The following is a 26,923-nucleotide window of genomic DNA, read 5'->3' as shown; positions in this document are numbered from 1 at the left end:
AGCGCCCCAACCGAGACTAGAACCTGGAGTGCTGGCGCTGCAGGTGGAGGATTAGCCTAGTGAGCCGTGGCGCTGGCCAGTAATGAACATTTTTCGTTAATTTTGTTTTTTTTTTTTAAGATTTATTTCAAAGAGGTACAGAGACGGAGAGACAGAGAGAGAGATCTATCTACTGGTTCACTCCTCTGGCCAGGCTGAACCCAGGAGCCAGGAGCTTCATCTGGGTCTCCCATGTTGTTGGCCTGGGCCCAAGCACTTGTGCCGTCTTCCGCTGTTTTTCCTAGGCCATTAGCAAGGAGCTGGATCAGAATGCAGCAGCTGAGACACAAGCCAGCAGCCATATGGGATGGTGGTGTTGCAGGAAGCATCTATACCCACTGCATACACCACAATGCTGGCTAGCCCCTCCAGAACTTATTGAAGACCCTTGCTACACATTGTGGAAGGCTGAATCAAGCTAACTAACACAAGCATTACTCCAAATACTTAAATTTTGTTTGTGGTGAGAATTTCTTCATATTCCAGCAACAGCCTGGAGGCCAAGACTTGTGGGCTCATCTGCTAGTTGTGCTTACAACATGCTGTGTATTCGGGAAAAAAAAAAAAAAAAAAAAAAAAAGGCCGGTGCTTTGGCTCAATAGGCTAATCCTCCACCTGTGGTGCCGGCTCCCCGGGTTCTAGTACCAGTTGTGGCGCCGGATTCTGTCTTGGTTGCTCCTCTTCCATTCTAGCTCTCTGCTGTGGCCCAGGAAGGCAGTGGAGGATGGCCCAGGTGCTTGGGTCCTGCACCCACATGTGAGACCAGGAAGAAGCACCTGGCTTCTGGCTTCGGATCAGCGCTGTGTGCCGGCTGCAGCAGCCATTGAGGGGTGAACCAATGGAAAAGGAAGACCTTGCTCTCTGTCTCTCTCTCTCACTGTCCACTCTGCCTGTCAAACAAACAAACAAACAAAACAAACAAACAAAAAAACATGCTGTGTATTCAGTTCTTCATGATGGTGGATGTGCATATACAAAGCTGAGTTATGTGGTTTGTAGGGAGTGACAGATACCTTTACTAATCATTCAGACAATAGAAAACATTTTTTTTTTTTTTTTTTACATTCAGAGTGGACAGTGAGAGAGAGACAGAGAGAAAGGTCTTCCTTTTGCCGTTGGTTCACCCTCCAATGGCCGCCGCGGTTGGCGCGCTGCGGCCGGCGCACCGCGCTGATCCGATGGCAGGAGCCAGGTGCTTCTCCTGGTCTCCCATGGGGTGCAGGGCCCAAGCACTTGGGCCATCCTCCACTGCACTCCCTGGCCACAGCAGAGAGCTGGCCTGGAAGAGGGGCAACCGGGATAGAATCCGGAGCCCCGACCGGGACTAGAACCCGGTGTACCGGCGCCACAAGGCGGAGGATTAGCCTAGTGAGCTGCGGCGCCGGCGTAGAAAACATTTTTTAAAAAAAGATTTATAGGAGCTTGTGCTGTGGCGTAATGGGTTAAGCCTCTGCCTGTAGTGCTGGCATCCCAGGTGGGCACTGGTTCAGGTCCCAGCTGCTTCTCTTTTGATCCAGTTCTCTGCTATGGCATGGGAAAGCAGCAGAAGATGGCCCAAGTGCTTGGGCCCCTACACCTTTGTGGGAGACCTGGAAGAAGCTCCTGGCTTCTGGCTCTGGATGAGCACAGCCCTAACCGTTGCACCCAATTAGGGAGTGAACCAGTGGATGGAAGACCTCTCTCTCTCTCTCTTCCTCTCTCTCTCTCTCTTTGTTTCTTTCTGTAACTCTACCTCTCAAATAAATTTTAAAAAAGATTTATTTATTTATTTGAAAGGCAGAGTTATAGAAAGAGGAGAGACAGAAAGAGATCTTCCATCTGCTAGTTCACTCCCCAAATGGGTGCAGTGGCTGGGGCTAGGCTGGTCCCAAGCCCAGAGCCTGTAGCTTATTTTGTTTTTCCCACATGGGTAGCAGGGATCCAAGTACTTGGGCCATCCTCTGCTGTTTTCCCAGGTACATTAGCAGGGAGCAGAATAGGAAGTGGAGCAGCTGGACGGTGAACAGGCACCCATATGGGATGCTGGCTTTGCAGACAGAGGCTTAACCCACTATGCCACAATGCTGACCCTGAAAACATTATACAAAGGCCATCAACTCTGCACTAGAGATGGCTGTGAAATCATTCTTCAGCTTCTGTGGCAATCAGATGAGGGTTTAAATGGAATGGATTCGATCCTGGTGGCTATAAGGACATGATTACATGTTATTTCTGGTTGAATTAGTTTATTGACTTCTGAAAAAATACACTGTAAATTTAATGTTATTTACCATGCCAAATGCAGTATGTTTCTTTTTGTTTAGTCCTGAACAATGCCACAGCATACTTACTGCTATTGTCATCATTTTATAGATGATGAACCTGGGGCTTAGAGAGCTTAAACAATTTGTTCGTTGTTGCACAGTTAACCTGTGACAGACTAGGACCAACCTGCTGACAACAAAGCCTTCTTGATCCCTGTAGTCCTACCCGTAGCTCCTCAGGTGTCTGACAGCCTGTTCAGTCTCTTAACACTGGATGGGTAATGGAAGGGCATTCCTTCATTTTTAACGGATATACTCTTTTTCCAGGGTAATTATAAGCTTGATAGCCCTTATAAATGAATTTTCAGGTGAAAGTATTATTTAAGGGCCCAGAGTTGTGGTACAGTGGATTAAAATGCTGTCTGAGGTGCCGCATCTAGTATGGGCACTGGTTTGTGTTCAGGCTGTACCACTTCTGATCCTGCTTCCTGCTAATGTGCCTAGGGAAGCAGGCAAAGATGGCCTAAGTGCTTGGTCCCTAGCACCCACATGGGAGACCTGGAAAAGGTCCTAGATCCTGGTCAAACTGGCCCAGCTATTTCCATTCTAGCCCTAGACATTGAGGCTATTTGGGGAATGCACCAGTGGTTGGAAGATCCCTCTGTCTGTTTCTCTGTAATTCTGCCTCTCAAATAAATAAATATTTTTTTGAAAAGGTATAATTTAAAGTGGCATAGCGGGTAAAAACTACTGCCTGCAGTGCTGGCATCCCATGTGGGCACCAGTTCAGGTCCTGGCTGTTCCACTTCAGATCCAGCTCTCTGCTATGGCCTGGGAAAGCAGTAGAGGATGACCCAAGTCCTTGAGCCCCTGCACCGTTGTGGGAGACCTGGAAGAAGCTCCTGGCTCCTGGCTTTGTCCTAGTCCACTGCTGGCCGTGTGGCCATCGGGGGGGTGAACCAGCAGGTGGAAGACCTCTCTCTCTCTCTGCTTCTGCCTCTCTGTAACTCTGCCTTTCAAATAAGTAAATCAATTTTTTTAAAAGTGTTAATTTAAGAGGAATTTAAATAAGCATTCTGTAGTTTGTTTTCTTTCCTTTTTTTAATTTTTAATTTTTTTTTACTTGGGAGGTAGAGTTAGACAGTGAGAGGCAGAGACAGAAAGGTCTTCCCTCCATTGGTTCACTCCCCAAATGGCCGCAAGGGCCGGAGCTGCGCCGATCCAAAGCCAGGAGCCAGGTGCTTCTTCCTGGTCTCACACGCGGGTGCAGGGCCCCAGCCGTTGGGCCATCTTCTACTTTCCCAGGCCATAGCTGAGAGCTGGACTGGAAGAGGGGCAGCCGGGACATGAACTGGCACCCATATGGGTTGGCGGCGCCGCAGGCAGAGGATTAACCTACTGCACCATGGCACTGGTCCTTGGGGTTTCTTTTCTTTTCTTCTTTTTTTTTTTTTTTTTGACAAGCAGAGTGGATAGTGAGAGAGAGACAGAGGAAGGTCTTCCTTTTTACTGTTGGTTCACCCTCCAATGGCTGCTGCAGCCAGCACATCGTGCTGATCTGAAGCCAGGAGCCAGGCGCTTCTCCCGGTCTCCCATGGGGTGCAGGGCCCAAGGACTTGGGCCATCCTCTACTGCACTCCTGGGTCACAGCAGAGAGCTGATCTGGAAGAGGGGCAACCGGGATAGAATCCGGCGCTCCAACTGGGACTAGAACCCGGTGTGTCGGCGCCGCAAGGTGGAGGATTAGCCTGTTAAGCCACAGCGCCGGCCAGTGGTTTATTTTCTTATCAGTGATGTTTCAGTTGTGATAAACCAAAATTGACATTTTATTTTTCAGGTCCTAAACATGCAACTTTCGGATGGAGGACAAGGAGATGTCCCTGTCGATGAAAACAAACTCCACGGTAAACCTGATAAAACCTTGCGCTTTTCCCTCTGCAGTGATAATCTGGAAGGAATATCTGAAGGTGAAGGGTTACTTCATTCAAGGAGTTGTGTGATTCAAGTAATGTTTTGTGTTCTTTAAAGGAGCCTTATAAATTAGAATTATACTATCTGTGCCTCTCACTGAAGAGAGTAAAAATTTTCCTTTAATGAGCTTGAACAGCTGACTGTAAAGATTGTTTCCTAAATAAAACTAAGATAGTGAGAGGCCTTTAGTCATATAAAACAGAGAAAATGTAAGTCTTCTTTCAGACTTAAGAATAGAATAACAAGTGTTGTTTCTCTATATTAATATATACCAAAGCTTATAGAGCTCCTTTAGAAGGATGTAATGCATGTATAAATGGGGAAAAAATAGATGTATTTGTATTTCAGGATGTTGCATATAATTTTAATGTCCTTCATTTCTTTATTCACATATCCACACTTTTATGAAGCAGAATATAATGCAAATAGGAATAAAAGAGAAACATTTTTTAAAGATTTATTTTTATTATTTGAAAGAGAGTTACAGAGAGAGGTAGAGACAGAGAAGTCTTCTATCCGCTGGTTCACTCCCCAAATGGCCACAATGGCTGGAGCTGAGCTAAGCTGAAATCAGGAGCCAGGAGCTTCTTCTGGGTCTCCCACATACGTGCAGGGGCCCAAGGACTTGAGCCATCCTCTACTGCTTTCCCAGGCCACAGCAGAGAGCTGGATCATAAGAGCAGCAGCTGGGACTAGAACTGGTGCCCATATGGGATGCTGGCACTTTAGCCCAGGGCTTTAACCTGCTATGCCACAGCGCCAGCCCCAAAAGAGAATTTTTTTTTTTTTTTTTTTTTTTTGACAGGCAGAGTGGAGAGAGAGAGAGAGACAGAGAGGAAGGTCTTCCTTTTTCTGTTGGTTCACCCCGCAATGGCCGCTGCGGCCGGCGCACTGCAGCCGGTGCACCGTGCTGACCCGAAGGCAGGAGCCAGGTGCTTCTCCTGGTCTCCCATGTGGGTGCAGGGCCCAAGCACTTGGGCCATCCTCCACTGCACTCCTGGGCCACAGCAGAGAGCTGGACTGGAAGAGGAACAACCGGGACACTATCCAGCGCCCTGACCAGGACTAGAACCCGGTGTCCCGGTGCCGCAGGTGGAGGATTAGCCTAGTGAGCCGTGGCGCCGGCCAAGAGAAAATTAAAAGCCAAGAATGTGAAGTGACAGTATATCATTCCATATACTAGGATAAGTTTTTGGAGATGTTTATTTTCTACTTGAAAGGCAGAGTGGCACAGAGAGACAGAAATAGATTGTCCGTCTGCTGATTGATTCCTCAAATGCCCACAACGGCCAGGGCTGGGCCAGTATGAAATCTGGAACCCTAAACTCCATCTAGGTTTCCCACATGGGTGGCAGGGGCCAAGCCAGCAGGCCATCGTATCTGCCTCCCAGGATACATCAGCAGGAAGCTTGACTGAAAGTCAAGGATGGGGCTGACACTGTGGCAGAGTGGGTTACTCAGCTACCTATAGTGCCAGCATCCCATATGGATGTTGGTTCGAGTCCCAGCTGTTCCATTTCCAATCCAACTCTCTGCTAGTATAGCTGCGAAGACAGTTGAGGATGGCCCAAGTACTTGGGGCCCCTGCCACCCATATGGGAGACCTGGATGGAGTTCTTGGCTCCTCCTTTGGCCTGGCCCAGCCCTAACTGATGCGAACCAGTGAACCAGTGGATGGAAGATAGCCCACTTGCTCACTCACTCTCTCTAACTCTGTCTTTTGGATAAATAAATAAATCTCAAAAGCAGGAAAGGAAGGAGGAAAGAAGGAAGTTAAGAGAGAGAAGCAGAGGGGAAAAGAAAAGGTAAGAAAGAAGAGCCAGGAAGAATCAAACCTCACTCTAACACGAGATGTGACATCCCAAGTGGTAGCTGAATCCCTGTGCTACAACTCTTGCCCCCAACTTTTTTTTAGTAAAAAGAAAGTTCAAATGTACAATTGTTTAAAAGTTAAACAAAAAATGTGATAACTTCTCCATTACTTAACCTTTTAAAAAATCACATAAGTATTGTATGTCATTCTAGAAAATGCAGAAAAGAAATACATTTATCTGTACTGTCATCATTCTGTTAATTACAGCTGGCATTTTGGTTTATTTGTAGCAAAATTAGATTTATGCTATTTTATGTCCTTGTTTGTTAATGTAACACTAACAATTCTTTTTGTAATTTTACAATCTTAATTTGTTTTAGGACTTTATTTATTTGGAAGGTAGAATGACAGAGAGAGGTAGGGATGGAGGAAGAGATTGAAAGATTGAGATTGTCCATCTTCTGGTTCACTCCCCAGATGGCTGCAACAGCCAGGGATAGGCCAGGCTGAAGCCAGGGTCTTAAGTACTTATTCTGTCTCCTGCTGCTTCCTAGGCACGTTAGCAAGGACTGGAAATCAAGTAGCTGGGATTTGAACTGGTTCTTGGATATGCGATGCTAGCATTGTACCCACTGTGCCACAACACTGGCCTTTACATTCTTAATTTTTTTTTTTTTTTTTTTTTTTGACAGGCAGAGTTAGACAGTGAGAGAGAGAGAGACAGAGAGAAAGGTCTTCCTTCCGTTGGTTCACCCCACAAAATGGCCACTACACTACAGCTGGTGTAATGTGGCCGGTGCACCGCGCTGATCTGAAGCCAGGAGCCAGGTGCTTCCTCCTGGTCTCCCATGCGGGTGCAGGGCCCAAGCACTTGGGCCATCCTCCACTGCCTTCCTGGGCCACAGCAGAGAGCTAGACTGGAAGAGGAGCAACCAGGACAGAATCCAGAGCCCCAACTGGGACTAGAACCCCAGGGTGCCGGTGCTGCAGGTGGAGGATTAGCCTACTGAGCCGTGGCGCTGGCCTACATTCTTAATTTTTAATGGCTGTTTTCTTAAACTTTAAATGAGTATATCGTAATTTATTTCAGTATCTTATGCATAAGCATGTATATTGCTCCTGTTTTTCAGATATTATAAGAAGCTCTGTAGCATGTAACCTTAGACTAATTTTTGATTAGTGACTTAGGATAAATTCCCAAAAGAATAATTGCTGGCTCAAAGGGCATGCATATTTTTAAGGTATAGATGCCGAATAAAGGGATTTTAATCAGTCTTTATTTTCTTATCAGTGCATGGAAACTTGGGTGATAGCTCATGGCTGTTTTAAAAGGATGACTCATTATAAACATTTCTCCAGGTCCTTCAAATCGCTCCAATTCAGTGTCCTCTCTAGACCTGGAAGCAGAGTCTGTGTCAGAACTAGGAGCAGGACCTTCTGGGAGCAATGGTGTTGAAGCTCTACAGCTGTTAGAGCATGAGCAAGGTAAAATGAGGTTGAGTATAATTCCCCAAGCAGCAAATAATTACCTGATTGCAAGATACACAATGTTTGCATGTAAGTTGACTGTTCAGTCAAGAGAATAAATTTAAGATGATTAATTAGGGACCATTAAACTTGCATTTATTCATGGTTCCTTGAGTTTTTAAAATATTTAATTGATAAGTCAATTGTTTAGGCTTAAATTACATAGAATAATTAATGTGAATTACTTTAAATTCTATAATATTTGATATTTCAGTTCTGTACTATTTAAGGGATAGAATGATAAATACTCAGGGTCAAGGAACTTAGAATAGGGACAGAATGGTAGACAAATGATTAAATGTATGTAAAAGTGCTTTGGCAATTTTGAGTGAGGGATACATGTAGTTGAAAGGATAGAGAAAAGTTTATTGGAAAAAAATGCCAGCCTTAAAGTTTGGCTTATATTGCAGCTGGCAGAAGTTGGAGACAGGTTGTTCTAAGAGAAGAATGAGCAAGTTAAAAAGGTGGAAAACCACAGTACTTGTTCAGGAATCATCGAGGGAAATAGGTGAAGTGAGGACTGAAAAGTGCATGGATCCCTGTTGTGGAGACAGAAAGCCTGTACTTCAGTCGCAAGCCAGAGCTGGGAAAGTAGTTAGTTAGAGGGGAGGAGAGGGTGACGGTGATATCCTTTTGTGCTTTAAGATTAATATGAGAAATTTGAATTTGCCCACTAAAGACCACTTGTTTAGGATAATAATGCCCTCAGCTAGGTTTGAGGCAATAATTCTTTAACTTTAGCATGAATTACCCAGGGAGCCTTTAAAAATTCATTTACCAAGTCTCAAAGTTTAGAAATCCTTGTTTGGACCATTTTAGAAAGGAAGAACATTGCCCTTGGAGTGTGTGTGGCTTAAATAAAACTGTATTTTCCTGGATCCATTTGTAAGTGTTTCAGTTAGGATTAAAATAAGAGAAACCTAAAGTAACATGATCATACCACAGAAGCTGAATGAATATTACCTTGTTAACAAGCTTTCTGGGTACATCTGACGTGATTGGCATTCTACATTTTGTGAAATGTTAAAATGTTGACTGAGAGAAATTGGTCTGCAAAGGAGAGAGAACTCTAGAATGCAGAGGGGAGTCATCTAAGTCAACTGAAAGACATTTTGTAATACGGGTTTGTCAGTTAATTATTGGCATAATAATGTTATAAAACAGACCACCCCCAGAACACTGATTTTTGCTCTTAGGTGTATGGATCAGCTGGTTGCTTCTTGATTTGGGCTAGGCTCAGTCTTGCATTCATGGTTGGCAGTGGTCAAATAGGGCTCTGTGCTATTTTTAAGTAGGGGTTCAGCTGGTCAAAGGGGAGCTGACTTGGCTAGTGAGGTCTAGGAGGGTACTACATGCTTAGTTTTGGTAAAATGTACAACTTGAAGTTCAAAGACATCAAGTTGTTTAAAGTTGAATGATAGCCTTGCTGCCCTTTTAAAATGCTGAATTTTGTTTCCAATAGCAACAACACAAGATAATCTTGATGATAAGTTAAGGAAGTTTGAAATTCGTGACATGATGGGACTAACAGATGACAGGGACATATCAGAGACAGTGAGTGAGACCTGGAGTACAGATGTTTTGGGAAGTGACTTTGATCCAAACATCGATGAAGATCGCCTACAAGAAATTGCAGGTAACTGCTATTCAGTATTCTGGGACATTGATGTTTATTCTTTTTGTTGTTGACAGGCAGAGTTAGAGAGACAGAGGGAAAGGTCTTCCTTTCCATTGATTCACCCCCCAAATGGCCGCTATGGCCAGCGCGCTGTGCTAATCTGAAGCCAGGAGCCAAGAGCTTCTTCTGGGTCTCACGAGCGGTTGCAGGGACCCAAGGACTTGGGCCATATTCCACTACTTTCCTAGGCCATAGCAGAGAGCTGGATTGGAAGAGGAGCAGCCGGGACTTGAACCGGCACCCATATGGGATGCCGGTGCTGCAGGCGGTGGCTTTACCTGCTATGCCACAGTGCCGGCCCTAGATGAAATTTCTTATAGATTATAACCATAGAATCTTTTAAAAAAAGATTTATATATTTATTTGAAAGGCAGATATATAGAAAGAAGGACACAGAGAGAGATCTTCTAAATTCTTATTTAATTTTCACAAAAGCCTCTGGTGGGAGATGGTATCACCTACTGTATGGACAAAGAAACTAGTTCAAAGAGGTTAAATTTTTTTTAAAGATTTATTTGAAAGTCGGGATTACACAGAGAGAAGGAGAAGCAGAGGCAGAGGCAGAGAGAGAGAGAGAGAGAGAGAGATCCTCCATCCGATGGTTCACTCCCCAATTGGCCGCAATGGCCGGAGCTGCACCAATCCGACGTCTCCGGGTCTCCCATGTGGGTGCAAGGGCCCAAGGACTTGGGCCATCTTCCACTGCTTTCCCAGGCCATAGCAGAGAGCTGGATCAGAAGTGGAGCAGCTGGGACTTAAACTGGCACCCACAAGGGATGCTGGCACTGCAGGTGGTAGCTTTACCCACTATGCTACAGTACCAGCCCCTAGCTATAAAATCTTATTGAAATAATGTGTACCAAAGTTCTCTAGAAAAAAAAAAGTGATTCAGGGGCTGACATACTGGCATAGTGGGTAAAGCTGCTACCTATGATGCTGGCATCCCTTGTGGGTGCTGATTCTTGTGCTGGCTGTTCGCTTCTGATCCAGCTCCCTGCTAATGCATCTGGGAAAATAGCAGAGGATGGCCCAAGTGTGTGGGCCCCCACCACCCACGTGGCAGAACAGAACTCCTGGTTCCTGGCGTGGGCCATACCAGCACTGGCCATTGTGGCCATTCGGGGAGTGAACTGATAGAAGATCTCTCACTCTCTATTTTCTCTCTCTCTTTCTGTAGCTCTTTCAAAATAAAGAAGTTTTTTTTTTTTTTTATTCAGATCAGGTTTTTTTTTGTCAAGTTTATTGAGGTACAACTTAACATATTAAATTTCACCCTTTTTAGGGTATTGTTTTATGAGCTCTGAAAGATTTATTATATCTTATAACTATAATATTCATTTTTTTTTCTTTTTAAAAAAATATTTATTTGAAGATTGCAGGGAGAAGGAGAGAGAAAGAGAGATATCTTTGATCCAGTGGTTCACTCCACAAATGGCCGCAATGGCGAGTACTGGACCAGGGCTCAGGCTGAAGCTGAGAATCTGGAACTCCCACATAGGTGGCAGGCGCTCACTCACTCAGACCATCTTTCTCAGCTTTCCCATTAGCAAGGAGCTGGATCTGAAGTGGAGCATTTAGGATTCAAACTTATGCTCTTATATGATGCTGGTGTTGCAAGCAGTAGCTTAACCTGCTGTACCATTATTGTGGCCTGTGCATTTTCTTTTTATTGATTATTATTTTAAATGTGTTTGTTTATTTTAAAGACAGAGTGGAGGAGAGATAGGGAGGTATCCTCCATCTACTGATTTACTTCCCAGATGGCCACAACAGCCAGGTCTGGGCCAGACTGAAGCCAAGAGCCAGAAACTCCATGCTTGTCTCCCACATGGATGTCAGGGGTCCAAGTACTTAGGGCAACTTCCACTATTCCAAGCACATTGCAGGAAGCTGGATTGGAAGCAGAGCAGCTGGAACTCGAACCTGTGCCCTGCTATGGACTGCCAGCATGACAGGTGGTGGCTTAACCTGCTGTGCCACAACACTGGGCCCTTCATTTTCTTTTTAAACATGGAACATTTCAAACAAATACAAAAGAATGTATTGAATCCATTAGACCTAACTAATTGCTTCAACAATTAGAAATACATGGCTATTGCTTTTCTGTTTTCCCTACCACTCCTCCATTATGTTTAGGCAAATCCCAGACATTACTTTACTTGTAATTATTTTGTAGTATCTCTTTGAAAGGTAATTTTTTACCAGAACATTTTGCTATTTTCATACACTAAAATAGAATTATATTTTTATTAATTTAGTCAGAAGTGGAGTAGCATTCTAATACATGAGTATTTTGACATGGTCATACAGTAATGGTTAATCCTTTTTTTTAAGATTTATTTTTTATTTTATTTGAAAGGCAGAGTTACAGAGAGAAAAGGAGAAAGAGATTCACTGATTCACTCCCTGAATGACTGCAATGGCCAGGGCTTGGCCAGGCCAAAGCCAGGAGTCAGGAACTTCTTCTGAGTCTCCCACGTGGGTGGCAGGGGCCCTCCTCCACTGTTTTCCCAGGCACATTAACAGGGAGCTGGATCAGAAATGGAGCCGTTGGGACTTGAACTGGTGTCCATATGGAATGCCGGTGTTGCAGGTGGCAGCTGACTGTGCTATGGCAGAATGCCAGTCCCAAAAGATTTCTTTTTTTTTTTTTTTTTGCCATTAAGATTCATTTTTAATTATCTTTATATACAGAAGATCAACTTAGTATATACTAAGAAAAGATTTCAACAGATTACACCTACACAGACACACAAAGTATAAAGTAGTGTTTGAATACTAGGTTTACTGTTAGTTCTCATAGCGCAACACATTAAGGACAGAGATCCTACATGTGGAGTAAGTGCACAGTGATGTTGACTCAACAATTGACACTCTTATTTATGACGTCAGTAATTACCCGAGGCTCTTGTCCTGAGCTGCCAAAGCTATGGAAGCCTCTTGAGTTCACAAACTCCGACCTTATTTAGACAAGGCCATAGTCAAACTGGAAGTTCTCTCCTCCCTTCAGAGAAAGGTACCTCCTTTGATGGTCCCTTCTTTCTACTGGGATCTCACTCAGAGAGATCTTTCATCTAGGTTTGTTTTTTTTTTTTTTTTTTTTTGCCACAGTGTCTTGGCTTTCCATGCCTGAGAAACTCTCATGGGCTTTTTAGCCAGGTCGAATGCCTTAAGGGCTGACTCTGAGGCCAGAGTGCTGTTAAGGACATCTGCCATTCTATGAGTCTGCTGTATATCCTGCTTCCCATATTGGATTGTTCTCTCCTTTTTAATTCTATCAACTACTATTAGCAGACACTGGTCTTGTTTATGTAATCCCTTTGACACTTAATCCTATCCAAAAGATTTCTTAATCGATTTTCATTCCATGTGCCAGAGTGTATTGTTCCTGGCAGTAGGTTATATTTGCAGTTGAGTGAGTGTTGTGAAGATGCATGCTTTCTGCTTATATATTTTATTGCTCTGAATATGTTGTTGATGTCCTGGAAGAAAACCATTTTTAACCCTTGTAACTTTCTATAGTTAAATCTCTTTAAAAGATTTTAATCCCTTGTAGACTATAAATTTTAGTGAGAAGTTGAGGACACATGTAAAATTCACTGAAAAACCAAGGAAAAAGCTAGTTGACATGACTTGACCTAATGATATGTGGTTTCTCTATGGAGAGTCAGAATTTCTCTATGGAAAAGAGGATGTGCTATTGTGATCAAAGTGAGAATTTGTGTTTTTATTTTTATTTTTTGACAGGCAGAGTGGACCGTGAGAGAGAGAGAGACAGAGAGAAAGGTCTTCCTTTTGCTGTTGGTTCACCTTCCAAAGGCTGCTGCGGCCGGCATGCTGCAACCGGCGCACCGCGCTGATCCGATGGCAGGAGCCAGGTGCTTCTCCTGGTCTCCCATGGGGTACAGGGCCCAAGCACTTGGGCCATCCTCCACTGCACTCCCTGGCCACAGCAGAGAGCTGGCCTGGAAGAGGGGCAACCAGGACAGAATCCAGAGCCCCGACCGGGACTAGAACCCGGTGTGCCGGCACCGCAAAGTGGAGGATTAGCCTAGTGAGCCGCGGCGCCGGTAGAGAATTTGTGTTTTTAACAGTGTGCTTGCCGGTGCCGTGGCTCACTAGGCTAATCCTCCACCTTGCGGCGCCGGCACACCGGGTTCTAGTCCAAGTTGGGGCGCCAGATTCTATCCTGGTTGCCCCTCTTCCAGGCCAGCTCTCTGCTGTGACCAGGGAGTGCAGTGGAGGATGGCCCAAGTGTTTGGGCCCTGCACCCCATGGGAGACCAGGAGAAGCACCTGGCTCCTGCCATCGGATCAGTGCAGTGTGCCAGTCGCCGCGCGGCGGCCATTGGAGGGTGAACCAACGACAAAGGAAGACCTCTCTCTCTGTCTCTCTCTCACTGTCCACTCTGCCTGTCAAAAAAAAAAACCAAAAAAACAAAAACAAAAAAACAACAGTGTGCTTGATTGAAGTGATTCTTACTTTGGCTTCTTTCTTATGGGCAGAGAGAAGATGTTAGCTTAGTGTTTGCTTTGACCTTTGTCTACTGCTGCTTCTTTTTACAGCCAATCTTTGTTAACCTTTTGCTCCCCACCGGTTATACAGGTGCAGCTGCAGAGAACATGTTGGGCAGTTTGCTCTGCCTCCCAGGCTCAGGGTCAGTGCTTCTGGACCCTTGCACTGGTTCTACAATTTCAGAGACAACCAGTGAGGCTTGGAGTGTAGAGGTATTGCCAAGTGATTCAGGTTAGTATGCTGACATTGTTTGCTTTTTCATTTGCACAGATATTTTAAATGTAAAGTATCTTAACATCTAAGTTACCTACATCTTGTTAAATATACATTTGATAAGTTTGTGACAATCACATTGCTAAGAATTTCAAAGAGAAAAATTAGTTTAAGACATTTTCTGTCCATTAAGAAAAAAAGGCAGTATTGGCAGGCATAGACTGAGATGGCATGTGCTTTCTGACCCTCTGTTCAATTATTTTGGAAGCAATTGTTTGTAAATGTTTCCCACTAATTCTTCCTAGGGTAAGGGTGGCAACATAACTCAAGCATTGAGTCTTTGACTGTCTTGTGATGTAACCGTGTTTAAATTTATTCCAGGGGAGAACTTGACTCTTTTTAAAAGATGTTTAATGTGTTTTGAAATATGTTGAAATTGAGACTGTGGTCCTGAGGATTCTTTGGTGTGGGGATATTGTGAACATATATAAAGTGTTTTGTACTTTTTTCATGTATTGCATTTCTAGTTTTTTTTTTTTTTTTTTAATTTTTTTTGACAGGCAGAGTGGATAGTGAGAGAGAGACAGAGAGAAAGGTCTTCCTTTTTGCCGTTGGTTCACCCTCCAATGGCCTCTGCGGCCAGCTCATCTCGCTGATCCGAAGCCAGGAGCCAGGTGCTTCTCCTGGTCTCCCATGCGGGTGCAGGGCCCAAGGACTTGGGCCATCCTCCACTGCCTTCCCGGGCCATAGCAGAGAGCTGGCCTGGAAGAGGGGCAACCGGGATAGAATCCGGCGCCCCGACCGGGACTAGAACCTGGTGGGCCAGTGCCGCAAGGCGGAGGATTAGCCTGTTAAGCCACAGCGCCGGCCTCTAGTTTTTTTTTTTTTTTTTTTTTTTTTTTTTTTATTTGATTGTGAAATCACATCTTGCCTTCAACTAAATGTCAGCTACAGAATGCAGATATTATGCAACTGTCTATCTGCATTATATTCTGATTTACTTAGGAAGAATTGAGTGATCCTGTTACATGTTGTATAATATAATGTCAAAGCGTTTAGATAGTCCATGGCCATACCACCCTGAACACACCTGGTCTCATCTGATCTCCAGAGTATTTAAACATGCTAATTTTGTCAGAGGATATGGGGGCAGGGGCATCTATTGAGTAACCATAGAAGTTATTATTTAGTTGATTTAATGCTAAGCTATTCTGTACTCTGTTGTCCAGTTTGCGTGTTAAATGATATATTCTGAGATTAATGATACAGAAACAGTTTTCATCTGTACATGATGAACTGGCCTGTATTGGGGTGAAATCTTTACACACTTGATCTAACTAGCTTAGCCAGCTGACCAAGACTTAGAAATCTGTTTACAGTGATTTCATTCACGCCTTGGTGTCTTTGTTTATCTGGCATCACAAAAGCTGAAATCACTAATGTGAAACCTGTCTTCTGTTTAGAGGCTCCGGACCTAAAGCAGGAGGAGCGTCTGCAAGAACTGGAGAGCTGTTCTGGACTGGGCAGCACATCAGATGATACGGATGTCAGGGAGGTCAGTTCCCGCCCCAGCACACCAGGCCTCAGTGTTGTGTCGGGTATGTCTGTCTTGTTTTAAGGAATAGGGATTTGAAGGTGTCATCACTCCACCCCCTATTTGTAAGCATTAGAGACGTGTTTTATTTAACAGCTGGTTGATTTCAAGGCGACAAAACTATTTCTGTGGCACTTTAAATCTTTGAGAACTTAAATGTAGCTTTGTAGAGCCTGTTGAAGTACTTGGCAAGTAGTTCCTCTGCAACTCTTTCTATTCTTAGTAGTCTCTACTACAGTTTTTAACTATCACATAATTCTGATTATGTTGTATAAAGCAAAGTAAGCATGTTTTAGCAATATTGTGAAAGATGTAATAGTAAATAAGTCACATGTATAGAACTTAGACACGGAAAATTTGAGAATGTTTAAATTTCTTCAAACTTCATACACTTTTTATGTGGTTATTTTCTTCTTCTTGCTGTTTAGTTTTTTCCTGTTTTGTTTTTTGTTTTGTTTTGTTTTGTTTTTTAAGGCATAAGTGCAACCTCTGAAGATATTCCCAATAAGATTGAAGACCTGAGATCTGAATGCAGCTCTGATTTTGGGGGTAAAGATTCTGTCACTAGTCCAGACATGGATGAAATAACTCATGGTAAGAAGGGCAAATGAGAATGATTTTAAAATGATTCTATTTGGGGGCTGGCGCTGTGGTGTGATAGGCTAAGCCTCTGCCTGCAGCACCGGTGCCAGTTTGTGCTCCTTTTCTGATCCAGCTCTCTGCTAATAGCCTGAGAAAGCAGTATAAGATGACCCAAGAGTCTGGGCCCCTGCACCCATGTGGGAGACCTGGAGGAAGCTCCTGGCTCCTGACTTCAGATTGGCTCAGCTTCGGCCATTGCTCCATTTGGGGAGCAAACCAGTGGATGGGAGACCTCTCTGTCTCTCCCTCTCTGTGTCTGTAACTCTGCCTCTCAGATAAATAAATAAAACCTTTAAAGAAAAAGATCATAATCATGATTAAAACTGGTACCATAGGCTGGTGCCGCGGCTCACTAGGCTAATCCTCCGCCTTGTGGCGCCGGCACACTGGGTTCTAGTCCCGGTTGGGGCACCGGATTCTGACCTGGTTGCCCCTCTTCCAGGCAAGCTCTCTGCTGTGGCCAGGGAGTGCAGTGGAGGATGGCCCAAGTGCTTGGGCCCTGCACCCCATGGGAGACTAGGATAAGCACCTGGCTCCTGCCATCGGATCAGTGCGGTGCGCTGGCTGCAGCGCCCATTGGAGGGTGAACCAACGGCAAAGGAAGACCTTTCTCTCTGTCTCTCTCTCTCTCTCACGGTCCACTCTGCCTGTCAAAAAAAAAAAAAAAAAAAAAAAAAACTCGTACCGTTATACATTGCTCATGATAATATCAATTGATATTTAGCATCTTGGGGCATAATTTGTCATATATATTTAAGGCATTACATTTCATGTTCTAAATTGGGTCCAGTTCCACTCCTAACAATCAGTGATAAGGAAATAATTCCATGTATGGAGAAAGTCTTAAGCACTTAGGTAGGTGTTCTTCATAACATTTATTTTATTTTATTTTATTTTTTATTTATTTGACAGAGTTATAAACAGTGAGAGAGACAAAGAGAAAGGTCTTCCTCCTGTTGGTTCACTCCCCAAGTGGCCACCATGGCCAGCGCTGCACCGATCTGAAGCCAGGTGCTTTTTCCTGGTCTCCCATGCAGGTGCAGGGGCCCAAGCACCTGGGCCATGCTCCACTGCCTTCCCAGGCCACAGCAGAGAGCTGGACTAGAAGAGGAGCAACCGGGACTAGAACCCGGCACCCACATGCGATGCCGGCACCGCAGGCGGAGGATTAACCAAGTGAGCCATGGCGCCAGCCCCAACATTTATGCTATAGATAGAAAATGGGAAACAACTTAAGAACTGAAAAATGGAATGACTAAGTGATTTTCCTGTAACTGATAATAATTTATGCAAGTATTTTTTAATGCTTTTAAAATATGAAATAACTTGGAGAAATACCTAGAACATAATATTACATGGAAGATTTATTTTCTAGAATTTTATATACAAGACAAAAAAGATTAAAAGCCATATGCATAGGGAGAGATCTGGAAAGAAGTACCAAAATGCTAGTAGTGCTTTTATAAGGGGAGTGGGTTCTGAGGAACCTTTTCTTTTTTTACTTTTTTTTTCTGAACCAAGCTTTTTTTTCTTTCTTTCTTTTTTTTAAGCTTTGACACTATTGATATTTTGGGCCAGATAATTTTTTGTTGTGGGTCCTCCTGTGCATCCATCCTGTGCATTTTAGGATGGTTAGCAGCACCTCTGGCCTTGACCAGTAGTGCATGCCCCCACCTCCCTGAGGCTGTTTCAATCAACAATGTGTCTGGACATTGCCAAACCATTCCTTGTGAGGAAGGAGCGCTGCCGATTGAGAACCACTGTTCTACACCTGCAGTCTTTTCTTCTTTTTAAAGATTTTATTTATTTATTTATTTGAGAGGCAGAGTGACAGAGGGAGAGACAGAGAGAGAGGTCTTCCATCCACTGGTTTACTCCTCAAACGGCAGCCATGCCTGGAGCTGGGCAGATCCGAAGCCAGGAGCCAGGAGCTTCTTCTCAGTCTCCCAGATGGGTGCAGGGGCCCAAGCTTTTGGGCCATGTTCCATTGCTTTCCCAGGCTGTTAGCAGGGAGCTGGATCAGAAGTGGAGCAGTCAGGACTTGAGCTGACACCCATATGGGATGCTGGTGCTACTACTACGTCTTGAAGTGTGGTCTCCATGGACCTATGAGGATCCTTAAGACCCTTTTTGGGGTGGGGGAATACAAGGTCAAAACTGCTTTCATTAGTAATATGGAGGGCATTGTCCTTTTTCACTGTGTTGACATTTGCACTTATGATGCACAAAGAAAGATAGGTAAAACTTGCTGGGGCCTTAGGCTGAAGCAGGGGCACCAAACTGTACTTGTAGTTGTTGCATTCTTTCACAATTAAAAAAATGATTTGGGGCCAGCACTGTGGCATAGTGAGGTAGAGTCACTGCCTGCTGTGGCAGCATCCTATATGGGTGCCAGTTCGAGTCCTGGCTGCTCCTCTTCTGATCCAGCTCTCTGCTGATGGCCTGGGAAAGCAGCAGAAGATGGCCCAAGTCCTTGGGCCCCTGCACCCATGTGGGAGACCCAGAGGAAGCTCCTGGCTCCTGACTTCAGATCGGTCCAGCTCCAGCCATTACAGCCATGTAGGGAGTAAACCAGCGAATGGAAGACCTCTCTCCCTCTCCCTCTCCCTCTCCCTCTCCCTCTCCCTCTCCCTCTCCCTCTCCCTCTCCCTCTCCCTCTCCCTCTCCCTCTCTCTGCCTCTCTCTGCCTCTCTCTAACTCTACATTTTGAATAAATAAATCTTTTTTAAAAAAAGTTTTACTCGGGGCTGTTGCCGTGGCTCACTTGGTTAATCCTCTGCCTGTGGCGCTGGCATCCCTTGTGGGCATCGGGTTCTAATCCTGGTTGTTCCTCTTCTAGTCCAGCTCTCTGCTGTGGCCCGGGAAGGCAGTGGAGGATGGCCCAAGTGCTTGGGCTCCTGCACCCGCGTGGGAGACCAGGAAGAAGCACCTGGCTCCTGGCTTCAGATCGGTGCAGCACCGGCCATGGCGGCCATTTGGGGAGCGAACCAACGGAAGGAAGACCTTTCTCTCTGTCTCTCTCTCTCTCTCTCTTTCACTGTCTAACTCTATCTGTTAAAAAAAAAAAAAAAACCCGGTTGCCCCTCTTCCAGGCCAGCTCTCTGCTGTGGCCAGGGAGTGCAGTGGAGGATGGCCCAAGTCCTTGGGCCCTGCACCCCATGGGAGACCAGGAGAAGCACCTGGCTCCTGCCATCGGAACAGCGCGGTGCGCCGGCCGCAGCGCGCTACCGCGGCGGCCATTGGAGGGTGAACCAACGGCAAAAGGAAGACCTTTCTCTCTGTCTCTCTCTCACTGTCCACTCTGCCTGTCAAAAAAAAAAAAAAAAAGTTATTATTGTCTTTGATGAAACAATGAAAATTATTTTGTTATATCTCAACCCTTGAGTACACATAGTTTTAGTATTCTGTGTAAAGAAATAGGAAGTAGGGGCCAGTGCTGTGGTACTGTAGGTTAATCCTCCACCTGCAGTGCCGGCATCCCATATGGGCACCAGTTCTAGTCCTGGCTGCTCCTCTTCCAATCCAGCTCTCTGTTATGGCCTGGGAGAGCAGTAGAAGATGGCCCAAGTGCTTGGACCCCTGCACCCACATGGGAGACCCAGAAGAAGCTCCTAGCTTTAGATCGGCACAGCTCCGTCTGTTGTGACCATTTGAGGAGTGAGGTAGTGGATGGAAGACGTTTCTCTGTATTTCCCTCTCACTGTAACTCTACCTCTCAAATAAATAAAACATTTAAAAAAAAAAAAAAAAAGAAAGGAAAAAGAAATAGGAATTATCCCTGATGGATTGTTGATACTCTGAGATAGGATGAGGTCTTGAGGAAAAGCATGTGAGTGATTATGTTTTAGCCTGAGAGGTGTTTTTTTCATTTGTTTACTTTTTTTTTAATATCATTTTTACCTGAATGACTGACAAACTGTGATTTGAATGAAAATATATTTGGGAATTTGACAGACATTTTTTGAAAATCAGCTGAGTCTGACACTTTGATAACTTGTGCCACTTGTGTCAGCTGAGTCTGATACAAATTGATAATTTGTGCCAATGATAATCTTTCAGATAGAAATTAGAATTTGGGATGTTTTCACCCACCTCTGAGCTTGACAGCTTCCTGTTTGTTTTTTAAAGATTTATTTATTTATTTTGAAAGTTACAGAAAGAGAGGGAGGGACAGAGAGAGATCTTCCATTCACTGGTCTACTCCCCAAATGGCCACTACTGCCAGGGCTGGGCCAGGCCAAAGCCAGAAGCCAGGAGCTTCTTCCAGGTCTCCCATGTGGATGCAGGGGCCCAGGAACTTTATCCTCTGTTGCTTTCCCAGGCATATTAGCAGGGAGTTAGCTCTGAAGTAGAATTAGCTGGGACTTATACTGGAACACATGGAATGCTGGTGTTTCAGGTGGGGGCTTAACCCACTGTGCCTCAGTGCCAGGCCCCCAAGCAGCATCTTAACTGCTGTGTCAAATGCCTGCTCCCTAAGCATTTCCTAGTGACATAACTATTAACTAGAGCAGAAAAAGAAAAATCAAAAAGCATAATAACTGTTTAGTATAAAAATATAGCTTCAGGCTAAGAAATTTTGTTACCAGTTTCTTTTTTATATTTGAAAGTTTTAGCCTCTGCAAAATCATGTATTTTAATATTTCTGTCTTTGATATTTTAGACATAAGCTTAGAGGAATCATTTTGCTCTAACTTAAAATTGTACACTTTAAAAGTTTCATAATGTAATGTAATATTCATTTTTTAACAGGTTTTTAAAAAAAATAATTTTCTAAGGGTACTATTAGAATTTAATCTTTTTCAGAGATTGTCTTTTTTTTTATTTTTTTTATTTTTGACAGGCAGAGTGGACAGTGAGAGAGAGAGAGACAGAGAGAAAGGTCTTCCTTTGCCGTTGGTTCACCCTCTAATGGCCGCCGCGGTAGTGCGCTGCGGCCGGCGCACCGCGCTGTTCCGATGGCAGGAGCCAGATGCTTCTCCTGGTCTCCCATGGGGTGCAGAGCCCAAACACTTGGGCCATCCTCCACTGCACTCCCTGGCCACAGCAGAGAGCTGGCCTGGAAGAGGGGCAACCGGGACAGGATCGGTGCCCCGACCGGGACTAGAACCCGGTGTGCCGGCGCCGCAAGGCGGAGGATTAGCCTGTTTTAAAGATTTATTTACTTATTTGAAAGAGTTACAGATAGGCAGAGGTGGAGAGAGAGGGAGAGAGAGAGATCTTCACCCACTGGTTTACTACCCAAATGGCCTCAACAGCTAAGGCTGGGCCAGGCCATACCCAGGAGCCAAGCATTCCATCTAGGTCTCCCACATGGGCAGCAGGGGCCCAGGCAAATCTGGCCATCTTTGCTTTCCCAGACACATCAGAGAGCTGGATTGGAAAAGCAGCTAGGAAAAGCACTAGGCACTCATATGGGATGCCAGATGCCAGCACCGTAGGCAAATTTAAAATTTTATAACTGTTTTATTTATACCCCTTCTATAGATAGTATTGCCCTTATTTTTGTGTGTGGTAGGAAGGTAATGCCCAGGGAAGCCCTGATGTTCTCAAAAATTTGATGGTTTAGAACTTCTGGTCCTGTGCCTCTGCAGTAACCATTATTATGTTTGCCCATTAAAAGTAATTGATGTGTGGTTGCTAGACCCTTTAGTGTAATGAAAATCCATGCATGAAGACAAAACTGTAAAATGAATTTCAGATGATCAGAATATAACATTTATTAGTTGTATTTTTTTCTGTATGCCCTGAAGTTCTAACTGATCAAAAAAGGAAAATAAAGAACCTGGAACCCCTTTCACTGTGTTAACCCTCTGACCGACTGAGTTCTGCTTGGTCTCACAGTCTCCCCTCCTGTTGCAGGTGCCCACCAGCTGACCTCCCCTCCTTCTCAGTCAGAGTCTCTGCTTGCCATGTTTGATCCACTGTCTTCACATGAAGGTAAACTAGTGAAATGAATGTTGTGACTCTCGTTACGGACAGAAGAAAGAAATTAAAACCCTTTATCCTTTATTTGTCGTATTTATTTTCTCAGTTGCAAATTTATTTTTAAGAATTTTTTTGCTGTGTTGCAGGAGCTTCTGCTGTGGTAAGGCCAAAGGTTCACTATGCCAGGCCATCACATCCACCACCAGATCCCCCAATCCTGGAAGGAGCTGTGGGAGGAAATGAGGCCAGACTGCCCAACTTCGGTTCCCATGTTTTAACTCCTGCTGAAATGGAAGCATTCAAGCAGAGACATTCTTACCCTGAGAGATTAGTCCGCAGTAGGAGCTCAGATATAGTGTCTTCCGTGCGGCGACCCATGAGTGACCCTAGCTGGAACCGTCGTCCGGGGAATGAAGAGCGAGAACTCCCTCCAGCTGCAGCCGTTGGTGCTACTTCTTTGGTGGCTGCACCTCACTCATCATCTTCATCTCCAAGTAAAGACTCCTCCAGAGGAGAGGTATGAGACGCAGGCCATGTGGCGTTCACTTGTTGTGGTCACCTTCAGTGTTGTATCTGCCTGGTTCTCTTGATCCCTTAAGTGAATATGAAATAGGTAAATTAAGAGTGAGGATGGAGTACAGTCCTTATTTGAGATGATTTGCCAGTCTGCTGTTCCCAGGACCGTAGCTCATTGGAAACCTAGGCCACTTTGATTGTGTGGTAATACTGTCTTATATTTTTTGGACATTTTTCTCCAAACAGTTTTAAATATAATTTCATTAAAACCTCATAGTATCCCTCTGAGATGATGCTAGATGTGTTTTTATGTTTTATTTTGAATCATGCATAAAGTTACAAAAAAGTTGAAAATACTCCTATGATAAAAGAGCATTTTCCCACAGAGTAAGCTGCCAGCTTGAGGCTCCACCCTCTCTGAATACTAAGTTTCCTACAAACAAGCACCTTCCCTGCATGTCCTGTATGGCCTTCAGTATTAGGTGGTAAACATTGAGTTACTGCTGATTCTCACATCACATTCCAGAGTCCCCACTTGTCCCTCTAACATTCTCTGTAGTAAAAGAATCTCGTTAATAATTGCATGTTGTTTTTAGTTGTCATGTTTTCTCTTCTCTTCTAGTCTTGAACAGTTTCTCACCCTTTCCTTATCTTTCCTGATCTTGAATTGTAAAACTGTAGGCCGGTTCTTTTCGAGACTCCTTTATTTGGGGTTTGTTTGCTCTTTCTCACGATGAGATTCAGGTCATTCACCTTTGGCAGGAGCATCACTGTAACCTTTTCATTGTATCCTCTCACCTAGCATACAGTATTTTTTAAAAAGATTTATTTTTTGTATTTGAAAGAGTTATAGAGTGAGGCAGTGACAGAGAGAGAGGTCTTCCATCTGCTGGTTCACTCTCCAAATGGCCGCAACTGCTGGAGCTGAGCCGATCTGAAGTTAGGAGCCAGGAGTTGCTTCTGGGTCTCCCACATGAGTGCAGGGGCCCAAGCACTTGGGCCATCTTCTACTGCTCTCCCAGGCCATAGCAGAGAGCTGGATTGGAAGAGGAGCAGCCAGGACTAGAACTGGCACCCATATGGGATGCTGGCGCTTCAGACCGTGGCTTTAACCCACTGTGCCATAACACCAGCCCCATTGCATACAATATTAATTCACTGCATTACTATGGTGTTGCGTTCAGATCCTTTGATGAAGGATCCTTTGTCTGCGAGACATCCCCACTGTAAAGTGCTCCTTTTCCCTGTGTAACTAATAAGTATTTTGAGAATATGTAACTATCCTGTTCATCAGTTTTTTTGTTTTGTTTTGTTTTTTTTTTGATAGGCAGAGTGGACAGTGAGAGAGAGACAGAGAGAAAGGTCTTCCTTTGTCGTTGGTTCACCCTCCAATGGCCGCCGTGGCTGGCGCGCTGTGGCCAGCGCACTGCGCTGATCCGATGGCAGGAGCCAGGTATTTATCCTGGTCTCCCATGGGGCGCAGGGCCCAAGCACTTGGGCCATCCTCCACTGCACTCCTGGGCCATAGCAGAGAGCTGGCCTGGAAGAGGGGCAACTGGGACAGAATCCTGTGCCCCAATTGGGACTAGAACCCGGTGGGCCGGCGCTGCGAGGCGGAGGATTAGCCTGTTGAGCCACGGCGCCGGCCCATCAAATTTTTAAATGTATTTTTAATTACATTTGGTTTTCTGTTTTAGTCCGTGGCTTGTTACTGTCAAATATTTTGGTGTTCGATTGTCCGTGATGTGGCCAGTGGGAGCCCCTTCACGTTCACTGCTTGGTTCTTGTGACATGTCTCTATCATTCTTTGAATATTGCTTTCCAACACAAAATGTTACAAGCTTACATTATACCTCATCTGCCCTACTCCTGGAATCAGCCATTTCTCCAAGTAACCCTGGTTTCTTTCAGTGAAAAAAATGGGTTTTAAATATTGAGATCTGAATACAGTACTCATTGCTGTCAGGGTGTGGCTGCTCTCAGAACTTCTTTGTGGACAGAGCTAGGGAGTGTTTGTGTGTGTACACATTTACCTGTGTATTTCTGTATCCTTCTCTGTGTGGAGAGAACTGTGAGCTCACACAGACACATTCGGTTTTAATCTAGAAATAGCAGACTTTGTTTCATCTTTTTCCCTTTCCATATTTGTTAACTTCTTTCCCCAACAGTGCGAAACCTGCTTTCATTATTCTTCACATCATCATTTGATCAGTGCCCCTTATGTAATCAGTTTCACATCCCCATTACTAACTTTCCCCTAGCACAGATGCCTTCATCTCCCTGCTTGGGTTCTGATCCCCTATTTACAGGGATGCCCAGAGAGAAGGTATTTTTAGTCCCAATTGTGTAGATCTAAAAATAGAAATTAGGTGATTTGTCCACAGTCACATGATTGTCTAGTAAAGGAGTCATGACTCCTGCTCTTTACCCTGTGATCTTGATGACAATTTGGCTACATTGGTACTCAAAACATGAGCTTTGTAGTTTGTCAGATCTCGGTCTCAGCTATGCCACAAACACATTGTGTAACTTTGGGGAAGGTAGGAGGATAACCTTTTTTGGTCTCATATTTTTCATCTATAAAAAGGGCTTGGGTGGCTGGCGCCGTGGCTCAATAGGCTAATCCTCCGCCTTGCGGCGCCGGCACACCGGGTTCTAGTCCCGGTCGGGTCACTGATTCTGTCCCGGTTGCCCCTCTTCCAGGCCAGCTCTCTGCTGTGGCCAGGGAGTGCAGTGGAGGATGGCCCAAGTACTTGGGCCCTGCACCCCATGGGAGACCAGGATAAATACCTGGCTCCTGCCATCGGATCAGCGCGGTGCGCCGGCCACAGCGCACCAACCGCGGCGGCCATTGGAGGGTGAACCAACGGCAAAAAGGAAGACCTTTCTCTCTGTCTCTCTCTCTCACTGTCCACTCTGCCTGTCAAAAAAACTAAAAAAAAGAAAAAAAAAAGGGCTTGGGGCCAATGCCATGGCGCAGTGGGTTAATCCTCTGCCTGCGGTGCTGGCATCTCATATGGGCGCCGGTTCTAGTCTTGGCTGTTCCTCTTCCAATCCAGCTCTCTGCTATGGCATGGGAAAGTAGTGGAAGATGACCCAAGTCCTTGGGCCCCTGCACCCACATGGGAGACCTGGAAGAAGCTCCTGCCTCCTGGCTTCGGATTGGTGCAGCTCCGGCCATTGTGGCCATTTGGGGAGTGAACCAATGGAAATACCTTTCTTTCTGTTTTGCCCTCTCACTGACTGTAACTCTACCTCTCGTAGTACATCTTTTTTTTTTTTTAACAAGGACAGTTTTTTTACAAACATTTTAATGATAGCTTTTTTTTTTAATGGCACATAGTACACCTTTTATTATGAATACTACTGCTACTTCATTGCTACTTCTCTAGAGTTTGTTTGCACTGCGTTTACTTACTCCATATGTATTTTCTGAGTGCTTATCTATGCTGGGCTCTCTACAGTTCAGTAATAGTAATAAGACACTACCTGCTGTCAAACCCTCAAGCAGATCAAGTCTGGTTCTTGAAAGGTGTATTTCCATGTTCTAGAATTGCTTCCATGGTAGTAAGAACAGTTATGCTTCTAGGCAAATAAGACTGATTTTTGTATTTCACAGATGTACTGAAATCTTTTTCATAGTAATTTATTCTGCTGCCCAATTCCAAATAAAGCTTCAAACTTTTTCCACAGACTGAAGAACGCAAAGATAGTGATGATGAGAAATCAGACAGGAACAGACCTTGGTGGAGAAAACGTTTTGTTTCAGCTATGCCTAAAGGTAATTTTACAAAATATTAAAGTGCTATGTTAACTACAGGAAGCAAAGTCCCCAAAATCTCTTTGAGAGAGAGCCCATGTCTCAACACTCTGTAAGGCGTGCTGGGCTTAAGCTTCTAGTTGTTTTGAGGGTATAGAAAATTGTTTTCACTGTGATGAATGCTAGGGCAGAGCTTTAGAAATGTTCTTGAGAGGGGTCACAGTTTCATAAGTGGAAGTTGGCTGCTAGGTGTTGGTAACTTCATATGCTGTTGAAGCTAAACAGAGGACTTTGACATAGGAGTTGCTATTATTTTTGTGGAAGATGGGATGTAGTTTGTAATTATAATATTGAAAATTCATCCTTTACATTCTTATTGTACATTTAAGCTCTTTATGTGTGTTCATTGAGAATGTTTATGCCCTAAATATTAGTGAACTTTATTTTGGAAGGTGGTGTATAAAATTATTTGCTTTTTTGGTAA

At 44.5% G+C, this 26,923-nt stretch overlaps 1 protein-coding gene across 4 annotated transcripts in view; it reads left to right on the top strand.

Moving 5' to 3' along the window:
* Positions 1-26,923, top strand: part of GAPVD1 (GTPase activating protein and VPS9 domains 1) — a 96,144-nt gene that overhangs the window by 49,446 nt on the left and 19,775 nt on the right. For 2 of the 4 annotated variants that reach the window (XM_062207539.1, XM_062207537.1), the window contains exons 8-16: positions 4,120-4,186; positions 7,426-7,551; positions 9,056-9,229; positions 13,877-14,017; positions 15,463-15,597; positions 16,068-16,187; positions 22,098-22,175; positions 22,310-22,680; positions 26,373-26,460. In XM_062207539.1, coding sequence (XP_062063523.1) covers positions 4,120-4,186; positions 7,426-7,551; positions 9,056-9,229; positions 13,877-14,017; positions 15,463-15,597; positions 16,068-16,187; positions 22,098-22,175; positions 22,310-22,680; positions 26,373-26,460 — 1,300 coding nt within the window. Of the gene's footprint in view, positions 1-4,119; positions 4,250-7,425; positions 7,552-9,055; positions 9,230-13,876; positions 14,018-15,462; positions 15,598-16,067; positions 16,188-22,097; positions 22,176-22,309; positions 22,681-26,372; positions 26,461-26,923 lie in introns of all 4 variants that reach the window. The other 2 variants (XM_062207538.1, XM_062207536.1) reach the window with 1 other exon arrangement.

This window comes from Lepus europaeus, chromosome 12, assembly GCF_033115175.1.
Source record: "Lepus europaeus isolate LE1 chromosome 12, mLepTim1.pri, whole genome shotgun sequence".
NCBI classification, from domain to species: Eukaryota; Metazoa; Chordata; class Mammalia; order Lagomorpha; family Leporidae; genus Lepus; species Lepus europaeus.
This window is presented reverse-complemented; position numbering and strand designations above follow the sequence as displayed.